This window comes from Peromyscus maniculatus, chromosome X, assembly GCF_049852395.1.
Source record: "Peromyscus maniculatus bairdii isolate BWxNUB_F1_BW_parent chromosome X, HU_Pman_BW_mat_3.1, whole genome shotgun sequence".
Classification (NCBI taxonomy): Eukaryota; Metazoa; Chordata; class Mammalia; order Rodentia; family Cricetidae; genus Peromyscus; species Peromyscus maniculatus.
Window position 1 is genome coordinate 87,605,600 of NC_134875.1, and position 17,580 is coordinate 87,623,179.

A 17,580-nucleotide genomic window follows, 5' to 3' on the forward strand; every position below is an offset into this window, starting at 1 on the left:
TTAGTGCCAGTGAACATACATAAAAATATACATATTACTGATTTTCTGTTTTTCAAAGATATATGACAGAATCCTTCAAAAAAATCCCTTTCTCAGAGTAAGGTAATTTAAAAAAATAATGAACTTTCCAAGAACAATAATATTGCCCGTGGCATAGAAAATCTATAGAACAAAGAAGCCAACTCCCATGTCAGCTCAGAGTCCACACACAGTGAGCTGCCCTGTGAATGAGAGTTGAAAGTGATACACGACTCTTTTCTTTAACCACAGAGTTCGTGACTTAGGCAGCTGTCTGCTGCCCAGCCCAGATGGGCCTTTTCCATGGTGCTCCTCTTTTTCTCATCCTCACATTCCATTCCCATCGAGCACTGTAAAACTCTTTGGAGATGATCACCTTGACTTGTCCAGTGAGTGATCTTCATCTTCCATCTTACCAGATGAGTGGAGCAATGGCCAGTCATTCACAGGTAAGCACAGTGTACCAGCAACACTCACTCTGCCGAATAGAGTGCTTACAAGATGAGACTTCTGCCAGTCACACTAGCTAGAACATTGATGGCCAAAGAAAACAAAAAGAAATGAAACAGAAAATCCCAAAAAAAGAAGAAGAAAGAAAAGACAAAGCAAAAACCAACCTCTTCTTTGCCTGTGTGGTAGAACACAGTCAAGCTATAACTTTCATTGCTTACTCAAATCCCAATGCAGAAACAGTAGGCATAAGGCCTTGTGTAGGCTGTTTTCTCTAGTTCTGTAACTTTGGGGTTAGCTAGTTGGTGTTGCTTTAATTGTACTGCTGTTTCACTGATTTTTGGCTTTTGCAAGTAAAAATAAAAACAAAAACATATACATTCATAAAGACAAGAGTCATGATCTGGAACTCCATAAGATGAAAAACTTCATAGAGAAATGGAGCAAAGAGCCTCTAGTATTTACAAAGACAAATATTAGAATGTTATAATAAAATGCATGTACCACAGAAGATGGAAATTGCTTCAAAAGAGATGTAAAGGAACTATTAAAATGTAACATAGTTTAACTGAAAAGAGTGGTGATTTTTTTCTAAGACACAGCTAAAAGAGATCCTGTACATAAGCCAGATGGTGTCATCACAAAGCAAATCAGAATCTACCTATCCTAGCTCAACAAGGGAACCTGTCAGCTTCAGTTTTTGTCCAGCAGCGCTGGATTGTCATATCGCTTATCTTACATTCTCCGTCCCTTGTTATTTAAAGAAGTTGTTTTGCAAATTTGTTTTGCTATTAATATCAATACAGAAATTAGGGAAGGAAACTCATGTGTATCATATCATGTCACTCAGAAACTGTCTTCTCAATCAACATAGTATACCAATTAAAATGGGCAGCTTGGGGGCTGGCCCTTAAATTCTTAAGCTCAGCAGTAAAGTGAAGAGCTGAGTGAGGAAGAATTGTACAAATGTAAGAGTAGGTGGGAATTCTTCCTGCACCCAAGCTTCAGGAACAGAGTCCACAGAAAAGAAGGGTACCAATGGACTACATGAAACCAGTGACCCAGGGCATGGGTCACTGTTTATGTTTATGGGTGCAGTCTATTTGTAGCCACAACAGCAAGATCTGTCCAATGGGAATCATGGTTCTACAGAATGTCTCAGTGGTCCTGCACCCTCTGCCTGAGAGGCAACAACTCTGGTGGGGCGTCTGAGTGACTTTGGCCAAGGTCAGCCCAGCAACTGCAATAGAGGAGGATGAGCAAGCTGGTGCCCATCTAGCCAGGTGGCATTCATTTATTTGGCTTTAGACTTTGCCTCTGAAGATGTTGGCAGTCTGTATTCTCTTTTTGCCTTCTCTCTTCTTCCCATGATTTCTGCAGGTGAGTATGCTGGGTAGAAAGGAGAGCATTTTATGCCTTCTGGTTTTAGCATCTTCACTCTTCCCAGCTTGGTTACTTAGTTTTTTTTTCCTCCACCATGGTCTGGGTAGGCCCTTTAGTCACTCTGAGGAGGAAATTGACATTTCTCCACTTGATGAGCATATATTGTCTCTGGAGGACAAGGGCAAGATACCCGCCCAGTTTTTCTGGTCCCTTTGATGATTTCTTTCCAATTTGTCTAAGGGTTCCAGAAATCTGACTGTTGATGAAAGACATTGAGTGAGATGTCTTTTAGACAGTTGACATCTAAACACAGATGCTGTGGCTGCTGTTCTGCTAGCCTTTATGGTGGTAGTGGGAGGGAGATATTAGCAATGTCTACAAACACATCCACAGAAGTGAATAAGCTTTACCACCATGGCTTAAATGCATTAAAGTGAAGTTCAGGCTCACCAAACACTGAAGAACTGTGGAGTGACAACGTGGCTTCAAGGAGTCTATAGGTCCTTTAAAAGTGGAGGAAAAGGTGATTGCTCTAAGGCATCAACTAGTCACTGTCCTTAAAGGGAGAATGGCTAAGCCATCACTTCCTTTTCCTCTGATTCCAGCCACAAAAGCTCCTCTATGGCTCACATATGGAAATACAGACCTAGATCTGAATGGAGCCTCCCAAAGGGTCAGATCTCTCTGCTTTCTTCTCATTGACCTAACTTCAGTGGAAGTGGCCAAAGTTTCAGCTAAAAAGAACATCTAGTTCAAAGCTGTTAGCAAAGCAAGGGAAAGTCAGTTGAGGGTAAAAGCAGAGGTCGAAAGAGAAAAGGATTTGAAGGAGGAGGCATTCCCATGCAGACAAGTTTTCAGACGAGAAGCACATTTAAGCACAATGGATCGTACTGCAACTGAGCACTCTAGCACTCAGGGACAAAGGATGTGGGGGAAGCAATGATCATCCATCTGCCCTCCTTGTCCTCTTTTCTCTCTAGCCTACCAGTAAGCTTTGGGGTCATCCTGCTCTTTAATGGCAATAGCCATTAGCAACGACTGAAGTTTCCCACAGAGAGACAGGATGAACAACAACAGTGACTACTCATGTACCTGTGATTTTAACTTTCTTCCAGTCACTGTTGGCTCCTTTGGGAACCCTATGTGTTTATTTATTTCTTGTGAAGAAACAAAGCTAGCATGGTTTTTTTGGTTTGGCTTTTTATTTTCTATGTTTGTTTCTTCCCCAGATACTTATATCTCTCTAAACTCCACATGGCATAAGGTGAGTAAACATTGGCGTGGTTGGTACACCGCACAGTGCCGTAAACAAACACGATTGACACTGGGCCACATGGGGATCATCACAGATTCAAAGAAATACAACACAACTCAAAACACAGGCAGGAGCCACAACAAGCAGCAGATTCAAAATGTGCCATGGGAGGGTGAAAGAGGGAGAGAAGAAGAAAAGGAAAGAAGGAAAAGCCCAGGAAATAGAATTGAGGAACATGTTCATGACAGACTGTACATCAGTAGAGGAATTTCCCCCAAGGCACTGCAGAGAAGTAGCGCAGAATTATATAACAGGCAGAAGACATCTGAAAGGGGAACAAGGTGCATTTGGGTATGAAGGTTTCCAAATCTTCACTGTGTGTGGAAATAGATGGGCTTGACTTTCCCAGAAAGGATCTTCGGCACTTGCACAGAGATGATCTCTGCCATCATTTCAGGAAAGTCCACGCTCACCATGTGGGACTTGATTAGCAGGTCAAAAGTGAACTGATGCAGCTCTCTTGCGATCTGTAGGGAGAGTAAGAGACAGAGCAAATGTGGTTCTTAAAAGCTGGGCTCCTGCCCAGCTCTCCTCCCACCTCAGAATTCCAGTACCTTTAGCATTTTTGTCCCAAGGCCTAGCCTTGATCCTTCCCAGTGAGTGAATGATTGTGTGTGTGTGTGTGTGCCTGTGTGTGCCTGTGTGTATCTACCCATTTGTGTGTTTGAAAAATGATCTCCAGGGAGGCACCGAGGGCTCCTAAATATCATTTATACCATTTCAAGTCCTCTGACTTAGGACTGAGTGTTCCTCTTTTCGACTCCTCCATTACACACACACACACACACACACACACACACACACACACACACACACACACACACTTTCAATCTTTCTCTGTATCTCTACCTCCGTCCTTCCCACTATCCCTCCTTCCTTCTTCCTCCTTCTACACACACACACACACACACACACACACACACACACACACACACATACACACACTCACATGTACATCACTCAAGGAAAAGAGGAAAGAAGAATATCTAGGCCTGTTTTGTCTGCCTGGGAAATTCATCTGCCTTAAGCTTCTTCCCTGCAACCCAGCTTCTCTGTACTCAACTCTTCCACCCCTTTCACAACATCCAGCTGGGACACTGTGACCTGTGTTCCTTTCTTCTCCATTGCATTTTCTTCTTGGACCATACTCAAAGCCAGAGGCAAATGGAAGCACCTCCCAACAGGTGGTGCCAGACCCGAGAGGAGCCTATTATCACTGGGCTCTATCAGGCTGCTCTCCCTGATAAAGCACCCTCTGTAGTTTGCTTACAGGCTGCACAGAATCCAGGAGCTTGGTGAGCTGGTAGAAGCGCCTTGAGCAGGATGTGGGATTTTTTCTTTTGCATGCAATGATACGATCGAGTTCCTTGATGTAGTTCATTCGAAGTTCATCAAAGAATTTTTGATTTTTCAGCCCATCCACTGGAACTGATGTGGGATGAAGACAGAATGGGGAGGGGAAGCATGCCCACGAAGGAGCATTAGACAAAGCACCAAGTTTTCTGACCACAAACTTGACCCCCCACCCCCACACAGAGGTAACCATCTATTTGGCTTTCTGTCAGTTGAAGTCTGTGTGCCTGGGGCCTTCAGAGTAAAGGATTTTCTGTCCTTAACATGGAGGAGTTAGCTAAAATAGACTGAACTTTCTTTTGGACTAGTTTTTTCATGTACCCATTTCTCAGGTCCCAAACTTTTTTGTTCTTTATCAAACTGTGATTTAGACATTCAAAAAAAACCCTGGATTATCAAATATCAAATGCCTCTATTCTCCCTCATTACACTCTGCTTAGAGAAGACATTAAAGAAAGCTTCCTTGACTGCCAAGCAAGACCTGTCTCAGTTGCTTCAGCCTCCTTTGGTAGCTAGAAAAGGAAATGTCCTCTAGGAGGTGATCCCTCCTGCTGTACTCTTCTGCAAGGAATGCAGGCTAGCTCATGCCTGTTACTACAGTAGAGACTACAGGATATATCAGAGGCTGATTACAACATCATTAAAGGTTTTATCCCAGTGAGGGAGTGAGGGTAGAGAATCTGGTAGAGGCTGAATTCTACCCATGAAACTCATCTCTACCCACAAAATTGGTCTTTGTAAGGAGAAAGGATGCTGAGAGGACATGGAGGGTGAAGGGAGGGAGAGAGAAGAAGGGAAATGTCCAGGAGCTGTATCTCCCTAATAACAGTTTAGTGGAAAATGTAGCCCCCCTGGAGCCTCTGTGCTCCCAGTGGCATCCTCTGCAGGCCCAGGTACTTACTAATGCTGAAGAGCAGCAGTGCTTTCATGCACAGGAATTCCTGGGGGGTTATCTGGAGCCATCCAAATTCTTGAGACAGGTGCCTCATCCGCACACACTGGCTGTACATCCGAGACTTGTGCATGCGGTACCTAAGCAAGAGACATAGAGATGAAAAGGAGTAATGAGGGGAGCCTTCCAACCAGCATACAGGAAATGTTTCTTGAAGCCCCTCCCTCCCACGATTTTCCAAGAAAAGCTGGCTGTTTGTCCTGCTAGGACTTCAGTCACAAGGAACTATGCTGTTCTCTCTGTCCCCCAAACTTCTGATATCCAGATAAGGACTCATCTTCTCTGGTCAGGATATGGTTTAGCACATGGAATTTCCAGGTCTGCATTTCCTTTCTGTTTCCTGAGTCAGGGACAGGAAAGCATAACCGAATGAACACAATGGGGCAGGGACATGGTCTCCCTGACTACAGTGTTAGGATCTCAGCTACAGCCAGAGCCAGAACCTGCCATCTAGGCTGCCCATTTCAGGATTTCTCAGAGAGACTACCAGGCAGTCTGCTCTTAACGTAAGAATGCCAGGGTTTGCAAGTAGCCACAGGTGTTTATCTTGTCAACACCCCTGCCTGCCATTTCCTGTAACAGAAATGTAATCATTTCTTTAAAAACACCTAGCAATGGATAGAAATTGCACATTGTCCTCTCACAATGAGTTCCAGTGCTTCTAAATGTGCTTGGGGTGTTGTGCAATGTCTATTCTCGATGTCCTCTGCAGAGAGGAGCCCACTCCCTCAAAAACTGGCTGTTCCTGACCACGGTTTGGGAGTTGTAAACATCTGTGAGCTGCTTTCTTATGGTGAGTTGTGAACAGATTATCACATTATCACCTATAAATTATGTGGGAAAATGGCCAAGGCTTGGACAGCTTTAGGGTGGAGACAACCTCTCTGTTCCATGTCTGGCTATGGAAGCTCTCTAGGAAAAGACACAGTATCTCCAACTAGTAGGCCTCTAAGTTGGGAAGTGTGTGTACATGGAGGGGGGGAGAGAAAGAAAAGAGAGAGAGAAAGTAGGGGGAGGAGAGAATTCATTTGTAGTGTGTGAAGGAAGAAAGAGGAATTTGACACCAGCTTAAGTGCCTAAGTGATGAGGACAAAGATCTCCCAGATGGACTATAAAGACCATGTTTTGATATTCTGGTTCCCAAGCCACTAGCCTGAGCAGGCTTATCATTGCCTGGGCAGAAGCTCTGAAGCCTATCTCCTAGAGACCTTGGCTGCCCTGGAGGAGAGAAGGTGGCAGGTGGTGAATTATTCAATCCAGGCTGAAATACAGCTGGACAAGGGAAGTGTTTAGATGGTATCACAAGTCAATTGAGCAGAACAGTGCTGCTCTAAGCTCTTTTACCCTAGAGGACATTTGAGTAAGTTCTGCCTTCCCTGGAACCTAGCAGTGCTTCTGTCCTGGTTTCCATTGTATTTGCATACCTCTGATGATGTATTTGATGTCAACATTGCAGTGTTTGAAATCATGGTCCTGGCATAAAGGATTCCTAGAATATTGCTGTAGGCCCCTGAGACAGAAAATATAGGGAGTGGATAGGAGAGAGGAGGAAAAAGCAATGAAAGGAATTCACAGAGGAAATAGACAGGAAGCAGGAAGAAGGAGTTGAGAGAATTAAAGGAAGGAAAGGGGAAGTGCAGTAGGGGGTAAAAACAAGGGGTAGGGATGGAATCCAAAAAAGGAGCAGAAGTAGGCATTGATGAAAGAGAAGATTAAAGGAAAAGTGAAGCTTTTTGGAAAACACTGAACATAGTGACTGGTACATGGTAAGTGCTTAGTTAATGATGTGTAAGGAAGGTGCTGTTATATTATTATTCATCATTCTATGGTGAGAGATGTATGACTCAGAGAACTGCAGCAATTCTCACATGGCTACTGAGCTAGAATTTAAGCCCATTATCCTTATAGCATGGATTTCCACAAAGAAGGGAAGAATGAAGAAAACTTTACTGAGAACAGAGTTTTGGCATTCCATTGAGCAGCATATGGCTTTTCTCAGCTTCAAGTCACCATCTCTGTCTCTCTGGACCACAACTGACAGCCATTATTGTTCTCAACTGGGGAGTACTGCATTCCCAGTGGACAGTAGAGATGTATGGTGTCAGTTTGGGTCTCAAAATGACTGAAATCTTATTTATCAAGCAGGTACCAATGATACTAAACATAACGCATTATGCAAAACTGCATAACATCTTGTACATGAAAACATCCCAAAATGTCAAGAATATCTGTATTGAGAAGCACTGGTCTAGATATTTGTAAGGACTCTGATGGCTGTATTGCATTTGGTTCCTACAAATGTGAAGGAGCCTTGTAGCTTGATAGATAGCTCTGTGGCATCTTCTAATGAGATGAGTGAGCCCTAGCTATAAAGCTGAGGTAGGGTGCCATAGGCATTCTTGGAGAGAGAAGGAAATGGCTATTTAGAAATTGATCACAGTGCAGACCCCTAAAGGTCATAGGGCTCTGAGGAAGGTGGAGTTTGAGGAGTTGATTCAGTCAGTAGCAGCAGTGGTTATAGGGCTTTACAATATCTATCCCAGAAGATGGCATCAAAGGTAACTCTTGGAAGGTCTGGAAACCAAAGTCCTGGTGGCTATTCTTAGCTTCTGACTACTAGGGCTGGCCAGGTTGAAAGAGAGCAGCTGGGGACACTTACTCTGCCTTTCATGGCACAGCTGTGTTTTAAGGAACCAGAAACCTGTGGATTTTATTTAAAGACCTGAAAGAGGAGGAAGCTTAATTCCTTCCCTGTCTGAAGGGATTCTCTGTAATGAAACTAGCTCAATGTTCCTGGGTAAGTTATTCTGGTCAGCTCCATTCATAGTACCACTATCAGGAAAGGGGGAAAGGACATGAAAATGGGATCCCTAGACTGTTCCCTTCCTTTCCTTTCCCACCCTTTCCATTGATTTTTCCAGTTTCTTTCATTTCTTTCTTATCCAGTGGGAGAAGATGTTACTTTGCAGCCTCGGCTAGTGGCTCACTTTGAATATCCTACACAAGTTAATTTAATCTTGAACTGCTGATCCTCCTGTTTCAGTCCTTTGAATGCTAGGATTCTTTGAGGCACCATTCCTGGCCTAAATGATTTTTTAAATCTTATTTTTAAAACCATGGGCCAGGAAGACTACACCCATCAATTTCCATTTAAAATGGTTAAGGGCTTTTGTCTAAAGATCAAGACATGGATTATAGCAGAAGTAAGACTTTAGGAGAGAATATGATTCCGAAATCTAAGCCCCTAGGTTAAATTCATGAAAGGTAAATATAGCCAGTAGGAAGACAGTTATGAATTCAATCTATTTAAGAAAAGGGAAATGGCAGGGCCATTTGATTTTGACACATATAACCTCCCACATCCCAAAAGACATGACTATCTATGAAAACATATAAATTTACCATGGGAATTCAGTGAGACAGGTTTTTGAAAGTCCTGGCATGAAAGTAATTGCTCAACAAATAGTGACTGACAGAGTCCTCATTGGTAGCAGAGGGACACAAGGCTGGTCATAGAAGTACTTACTCATTGAAAACCAGGTCAGGTGCAAAGTAGAGCATCCTGGAGTTGACGTTAGTGAAGGACCGCCAACCCATAGCAAATACCATGAGTCCCATCCAGGAATACTGAATGACTGCCATCTGGTCATCCACATGCAAGTTGCGGAATCCTGGAGAAGATGGGGCAGAGGCAAAGTCAGAGTGCCATTGGTGGGCTGAGTTATGTCTGGGCCTCTGCTTTGCTGAAAACTTGGCCCCTACACAGCCACTGAGGAGCCCTAAACAACAACACTGACAGCTCTTGAGGGAAGAGTTGTGAAGAAGAAAAATCTGCATGGTGGTGACCCATTCTCCTTCACTGAGCTCTTCCAATGAGACCATGATAGCATCAGAAAGAGTACTGATGTTTGGAAGAGAGTCACAATCTCACACTACTTATAGTGAGTTGACTCTTTTCTGAGCCCTTTACTTCTATTACTCATTTAATCTTTAGATGGAATATTATATATATTATAATATAACACACACAAATATATATATATATATATATATATATATATATATATATATATATAATGTACTTTCATTATCCCCTTTCTGTGCATCAGTAAAAATGACTTACAGAGAAGCTCGGGAATATGTTCAAGGTCTTATGCCTATATCTAGCAGACTGATTTCCCAAGCCCACATTCTTGATCATTGCACCTTTGGCAAGATTCAGTTTAATTGTCAGTTCTCCTATGTGGACAATTCTTCTCATTTTACAAAGCTGTCTTCTAGTTGTAATCTGATGTCAGCCATGCCACAACTGGGCGGAGGATACTCTTACATATTTGCAAATTATGGGTGTTTAACAAGCATTGCTTTCTCTACACCCTCTTTAGGATTTTTTTCATCCATGAATCTCTTTCTGCTCCAAACTTCCTTTCCATGTTTTTTTCTACTTAGCTCTGACCCTCCTAGTTTTATATCTTCCTCACACCTAAGCTGCTGCTGTTATACAGAAGCAGGCTCTGTATGACCTGCACTACTAAACTAATTTCCTGTCACTTGCCTTCTGATAATTAAGGCCCATCCCTTCTTTAAAACTTACAATTTGTTGAATGCCTCATGCTTTTCCAGGCCTTTGCCTAGGCAGATGCCTTTGCTTAGGATGTAACACTTACATATCTTTCAAGTATTTTTCCAAAACTACCTCCTCTGTGAAGCATTTTCCTACTTATTCAAGAGCATGGATCAATGGTTGTTCCTTTATCTTTTCAAGGAACCTGGAGTAGCTTTAGACAACTAAAGAACTCAGTTCACAATATCATGATTTAGAAATGGACACATCTTTCTCCTCTACAAGAATTCAAGCTTATCTTTCTATTCATCATTAATACATAGTGTACCCTAGGTATTTGACTGGACATTTGAAAAACATTAATCAAACATATAAGGTATGGCTCCTCAATATTTTACATTCAATTTTTATAGAAGGGGAATTTGATTTCCTCCAGATGGCTTGTCTTAAGTGCAGGAATGAGCCTCCCAAAAGTTACATCTGTAATATCATATAGGTAGAACATTCAGGCCAAGTTTCCTGGAACTTTCCAATTCTTTGCATGGTTAAAAAATTTAGAAGTATTACCCCACAGATCATCCTTACTAGTACCTCCTTTATTTTCTACTAAACATTCAGAATTATCATTAATAATGTTTCTTTGAATTTAGAACAAGCATCTGTGAACATTTGATTCTAATGACCCCAGATGAGAGGCAATGTGACACTTATTTTATCAACATAGAACCTGAAAATTAGGGCAGTTATGTGACTTGCCCAAGGTCATGCTGTCAGTATGGCTGAACTGGAACTGGAATCCAGGAATTCTAGTTCTCTGTTCCATTCTATTTTGTTTTTTTTGAGACAGGGGTTTCTCTGTGTAGCTTTGCACCTTTCCTGGAACTCACAGAGATCCACCTGCCTCTGCCTCCCGAGTGCTGGGATTAAACGTGTGCACCACCACCGCCCAGATCCATTCTTTCTTTTAATCATCTGCTGATGGTCACAGCTCAGAGATTAAGAAGGTCATCTGCTTTTCTTAGCCATGGGCTCAAGTGTGAGGTCTTCACTATCAGAATGCTCTCTGCCCACTCAACCACCCACTCACACCCTTCCATTTTCATTTTGTTTTAGATCTCAAGTCTCCTAGTCATATGCTATTCTAGAATCCCTCATATCATCACCCTGGGCTGTAATCTTAGCTCTCAGCTCAGTGTTTCTTTCTTCATTGTATTGACAAATGAACAGACTGGCTGGAGCCTTACACTACAGAGCAGTTCTCTCCTGGCACCCTTCTATAGTATAGAACCCCTGGGTCTGATCTTTCCCCATAGAAGACAAGAGGCCAGGTTTAATGAGGCTACAGTTAAGGTTCACATGGGGAAAGAGTCCTGGGAGTTTGAACACTGAGCATCTGTGGTGTGATGCAGTATACAGGAAAAAAAAGCCCTGGTTGGTAAGCTTTTCTCTTCTGATGGAATATGTGAATCTGAAGTTATGTGGAAGGGGTAAGTATTAAACTGTGCAGGTATCAAAGAAACTATACAGATGTCCGCCCCCCAATTTTCCAACACCAGATAATTAACAAAAAGGTGAAAGGGGAACATTTCAGTTAAGCTGCAATACTAATTAATAGTACATAGAGTTGCTTAGTATTCAGACACTGTACCTTTGAACACACAATGTATAACATCAATTTTCCATCATGTTGCACTCTGTTTGCGATACCTGACTGTTCTTTTAATGCATAGCTTTTGAAGTAGCCTGTTCAGACTACATGGATAACAAGGGAAGATGGGGGAAACTGCAGTCTCAGGCAATTGTTATTGTGAAATACAAGGAATTATGCTCAGGTTTTGAGACACAACCAACAAGGAGTAGATGATGCTTCCTTCTTTTCTCATTAGGCAGTTCAAACTGAGGTCAGTGTCAAAGAAAGGCTGGTGGCAAGTTAGATTGAGCTTAATGCAAGCTATAGCTTTAACACTCAATCATCATAATTATAAGCTACCATCTAGAGAGCAGCTACTGTGTTTCACCTCCTGTACTAGGTATTCTTTATACACAAACTTTATGCTGATGACAGTTCTCAAAGTGTTTTACCATCTCTAAAAATGAGGAAAAAGCTGCCCAAAGACAGGTGATTTACTTAAGGTTATATATCAAGCCATTGCTAGGATTCCAAACCAGATCTATCTGATTCTAAATAAGCTATGTATATACAATTGATTCAAGTGTCTCCAATTTTTAATTATAATTATTAGTGTGCCAGGTACCTTATGAGAAATTTCCCAGGTGTTATCATCATTACAGAAAATGTACAACAAAATTCATCTGACTAGGTTCTTGTATAGAACAGAAACTCACACGTTGAATGTGCAAATTACATGAACTAGTAGGTGATTATGGACAATTTGAATAGCCATTCTTATGAATGCAGTAATCAGCTTCCTTTAGGAGCTATTCTTCTAAATTATTCAGTGTCAGAGGTCATTTGTTCTGGAAAGACAGACGCTAAACTGATTTTGGCTCACAGATTTGTTAATGCAATGAGAAGGCTTCCCATGCTGAGGGTTGAGCCGTGGACAGCTAGTATTTCCAGGTAAAAGAAATTCTGCCATGGCCATTGGCACTAGGTTATTTCTAAGGTCACTAAATTAGAAATCAAAGTATCTGAGCTCAAGCTCTAGTTCCATTGTTAAGTAACCAATATAATAAGCTAGTCTTTGAGCTATGGTATGTGGGAGAGAAATAACAAGATCATTTTTGAGACTCATATATATGAAAAGGTTGTGAATCCTATAAAATGAGAGATGTTAAATATTTGGAAATTGAGAATCTCCATTAAAAATGGCATCAAGACATCCAGCTGGATAAATGATAATAATGTCTTTTCTCTTGTTTGTATTCTTGCTCCCCGTGTGAACTCTCAGTTTTGGCACAGTGCATATCCAGCCTCAGTCCTTGGGCTTCCTGCCCAGTAATCTTATTGGCTACTTAAACTCTGTTTTCTGATATGAGAAAGTAGTAGGGAAGTTCTAGAAGCTGGGACTGGGGCCTTAAAATGAGTTCTTGACAATCAAAATGCAAAGTTTTCATAAGCAGAAAGCCCACTACATGATTCAAGTGGCCTTTCAGGAGGTTTGGACCCCTCATTTTAAAGCCAAGAATGACAGAAACAGAGAACTATTACACACAATAGCTAGAGTTCATAGGTTGGGGGTAGTTTGGAATTAGGAGGGCCTGGGCTCGAGTTGTATTTATTTTATTTTATATATGCACATGTGTACTTTTGTCTTTAACTGCAAGATAATCACAACTCTTGTCAGAATTTAATTCCATATAAAATAGAGAAATGGGCACCTACTTTGCAGGGAATTCTTATGATAATCCAATCAGAAAACTGCTTTTTCCCCCCACTATAATGAATAGCAGTTTTCATTAAAAGGTAGGTTAATCTTTGACTTCACAGGAAGAGACTTGGTTGTTGAAATTTCAAAAGAATTTTTGAATCATACAGTCTCAGGATTGGGAGAATCTTTAAAGAGCATACGCTTCATTGCCTGTCAAAATGAATTCCCAACAGCCCCAAGATTGTGTGCCAGTGATTAGCAGCTATGGCTTAGTTGGGGGTAGGTACTTAGGGAGATAAGATGGTGAGGTGGTGAGGATTAGGCAGAGATTCTGGTTTCAATCAATTGAGTGGGTCACTTGTATCTGTGCACAATGCTTTTTTAAGAAATAAACAATTTGTTTACTAAAGGAATGTTTGTGAATCCATAGATAGCAGCTATCTAAAGCTTCCCTAATCTGTTATAGCTAAATAATAAGACATTTAAATAACAATGGTCAACTAAGTGAGTTCCCATTCTTTACTGGAGATATCTTAGAGAAGTAAAATAATCACTTAGTAATTCTTTCAGCATGACCTAACCTTTCTTCCCACTGTAATTTCTAAAGTACTGAAAAAAAGAAACTACTAAGGGCTCCTTGAAGTGAAGTTTAAAAGTTATCAGGTTAGTCCAAAATGCTCTTGATATGTACAACTAGAGAAACAGATCCAGAAGAGCAAAGGCTCACAAATTGGTTTTGAGCAGAGCTAAGACAAGAAACCAAATGTGTTCTGGCTTCCAACTTTCTTTCTACCATACCATATAGAAATGCCTGTGGGCTTGTTCAGACTTAATACTACCTCCGGCATGAACTTACATGTTACATATAGAAGAAGATCTTGAAGTTTATATATGCAGCTATAGCTCTAGGATATGTGATTTGCGGTTAAATGACAAAGTATAATTACTGTGCATTAGTGGAGTCATAGAGGATCCTGGCATGCTTTCTTTCTTCTTGCTTTCTGACTCTCAATTTCCTCAATGTTTAAAGTGAGAATTTTCTGTGACAATCATTTATCTACAGTGTGGCATTGAATACCGCTTGAGTTAACAAGTACCGGCCCAAAGAACCACTCAATAAATATGATATCCCTTATCCCACATCCTTATTTTCCTTTTCCTTACCAGGCAAGGCCTTGGCCCACTTGACCACATGAACAAGCTGTCTCTCACCAAGCTCGTTGAGGCTAGATAACAGGGCAGCAAAGGAGTCAGGTTGGTTGTTGTCATGTCCAGCACACACCACTCCTGGCTCAATGGCTTCCAGGACATTCAGAAAGATAGGCTGACATTCATAGCCTTCAATGTGAGATACTGTCATCTTCTGGGATGGGTCCTCAGTGGGACTGCCAGCACTGGAATTTTCTCCTTCCTCCTGTAATTTTAGATTTCCAAGTTTTTTCAGCTTACGAGCTATGGAGAAGTAAAAGAAACATGAATTTATTATCAGTGGCCAAAAATATACACTACAGTTACCCTGTTGGGAAAAGTGACTGAGCCAAAAAAAAAATTAGATCTTTCTCTCTTGTCATAGAGTCTAAGTTTCTTAAGGACAAGTATTTATTCAACACTAGTTGGATGAGTAAGTTAGCATCCATCACTGTTAAACCCCAAAGTATCATACATTGCTTTCTCCTTTGATCCTTGTTCCAGACCACTCTAGTATATCCTTATGCCAGAGTGTAGACTTCAGTATTTATTCCTGGGATATTCAATTGATTCATTTACAAAAACATTCATGGCTGATTTGTTTATTCATCGATTCTCTATACTTCCATTGGCGAATATTTGTTTTCAGGTAACATTAAGAACATAGTCCCTGCTCCACTCTGTAGAAGAGAAATAAATACCCACAAACAATTCTAGAAAGTGCCAGTATAGTACAAACTACAATGGATGCATCATGAAGAGGGAAAAAACAATCTTCCTGCATGGGGAGGTTAGGGAATACTTCATCTAGAGCTTAAATACTGGTAAGAATTCCACCAGGTAGAAATGGGTAGAAAGGGTGTAAAGAAATGGGAGAAACTAGAAATCAGTGTGCCTATAGTTTATATTGTATATCTGGAAAGACTGGCCATCTATAGTGTTATAAACAAACTGTGGCCTGGTTTTAATGGATGATGTGTATTGTATTAAGTACAGGCTTTGTCTTACCGGTAAAAGCAAATAATGAACACTGTAAATAAAACAACAATATAAATGTGTCTATATTTGATATTAAGAAGTTCTAACTTATAAGTTATAGGCAAATTCTGAATATTGTAAATGAGAAAGCTATGCAAATGCATTTATGTTAGAGAAAGTGACCAAAAGTAACTGTTAAATGATGATCTGGACTTATTCTGTGGGTTCTAAATGGGTAACAAAAAGTATACTAGTTTGGGAATCAGGTCCTTTTTCTCTATCCATGCATTCTTTTCAGCACTGGGAATTGAACATAGTCCATACTTAATAAATACTCTTCACTTAGCCAGTATCCTAAGTCCTCTTTTTTACTTTGAGACTTGCATTTAACCAAGCTGCTCAGGCTTGCTTTGAATTTACTCTGTAAGTTGGGCAGGCATTGGATTTGTGATTCTTTTCTCTTGGCTTCCCAGTAGCTGGAAGTATAGGTCATTGCAACTAGGTTTAGCTCACACACATATATTGGTACTTAAGGTTCTCTGAGGACAGAAAGGTTGCCACACACTCATGTCGTTATGGAGATTCAGAGACTAGATTTACAGCAGTTGAGAATTTACATATCAGATGGGAATGAAGTTTAGAAAATAGTCTGAAAATCCTTTATATCTTCAGACTACCAAATCATCCCATCTTGGGAATAGTGTGCAGGAATTTTCTGGTGTGCTGCTTCCCACCACACACTATAAAGTGCCTGAGATGTTGTCTGAATGATATTCATAGTTGATCATGTACCATAACACATATTGATTTTCTTCTTTAGCAGAGGGGAAGAAATGGAAGGTAAAGGATCAGAGCCTGTAATAGTATTAAATAAATAATATAATGTCCATGACTCTATTATCCATCTATAAAAAATGGAAATCATACTAGCAGAGAGCTGTAGAATGTTCGATATAACATTGTTTAAAACAACAACAGTAATCCCAAACTCAGTCATTAAGAACCATTTTCCTGACATACTAACACACATATGCACATATGCGTGAACATTTGGGCATGCACATGCCCCCCCTCCCCTACATACACATATGCTCACTTACTTTAAAGGTCCTCTGGCATTCCAATGGCTACTTTGTTCTGTTTTCCCTAGCACTTATATTGATAAGTATAAATAATTGAAGAGGTCATAACTCTGAGATCTATCACAAGCAGATGCACTGGGAGTAGAACATAAACTGTATTTTTCTTTAATCCTTTAAAAAATAAATAAGTAAAAAACAAAGAGAAGTTGATCCCTCAATTTAAGTGCATAAATTTGATAAAACCTACTATATATCTACTTCTGGCTCCACAGAAAAATGACATATCTGGAACAGACTTTAAACCCTAATTAGAAAAGTAAGGCCTTTACTGCAAATTTTATCATACTCTTGCTCAGTAAACCAAAGTAATAATAGATTGCATGTTTGCATCACCACATAGGACAGGGAGAAGAAAATGATGTGTCTAATGGCATTGAGAAGAAAAGGGGGAAAATAATAAGTAAGCCTGAGATCCCAACCTTGGCTGCAAGATGACCTTGTCCAACAATAATTTTTACAGGATTTGGGCACAGTCAGTAATAAAGAGATAGACACTTCCATTGCCAACTTTAGCCTCCCACTTAAAGGCACAAGGCTGGGGGTTTGATATGAACTTAGCCAATTTACTCCCAGAGCAAGAGGCCTGGTCTTCACAATGTTTTGCCATTTGGGGAATCCATTTCTTACACTGGTCTTTTTCATGTACATGGCACTACAAACTGATGGTGCCTCCAGAATGTCCCTGGTGCAGTTCCCATACAGACCCCTGATATTTTCTAGTCTTGAGCTTAGGGAAAATAACCTCATTGATCTGAACCTGCCTTACCTAGAAAACCCACATTCCTGTACTTTATCATGTGGCTTTTCCAAGGAGTCTGAATCCCTAAGGTCTTATCTTCTTTGACTATAATCTTTACTCCTTTAGTAGCTAGCATCACATGTAGAAGTGGAGAAACAGGAAGTTC

The 17,580-nt window shown here is 40.7% G+C and overlaps 1 protein-coding gene across 1 annotated transcript in view; it reads right to left on the reverse strand.

The window, feature by feature from the left end:
• Window positions 1-233: 233 nt before the first annotated feature.
• The window catches only part of Ar (androgen receptor), a 173,377-nt gene continuing 156,030 nt past the window's right edge, over window positions 234-17,580 (reverse strand). Inside the window, exons 4-8 of the mRNA XM_006981175.4 lie at window positions 14,532-14,819; window positions 8,998-9,142; window positions 5,421-5,551; window positions 4,437-4,594; window positions 234-3,633 (exon numbers count right to left, since the gene is read on the reverse strand). Coding sequence (XP_006981237.1) covers window positions 3,478-3,633; window positions 4,437-4,594; window positions 5,421-5,551; window positions 8,998-9,142; window positions 14,532-14,819 — 878 coding nt within the window. The 3' untranslated portion in view covers window positions 234-3,477. The remainder of the gene's footprint in view (window positions 3,634-4,436; window positions 4,595-5,420; window positions 5,552-8,997; window positions 9,143-14,531; window positions 14,820-17,580) is intronic.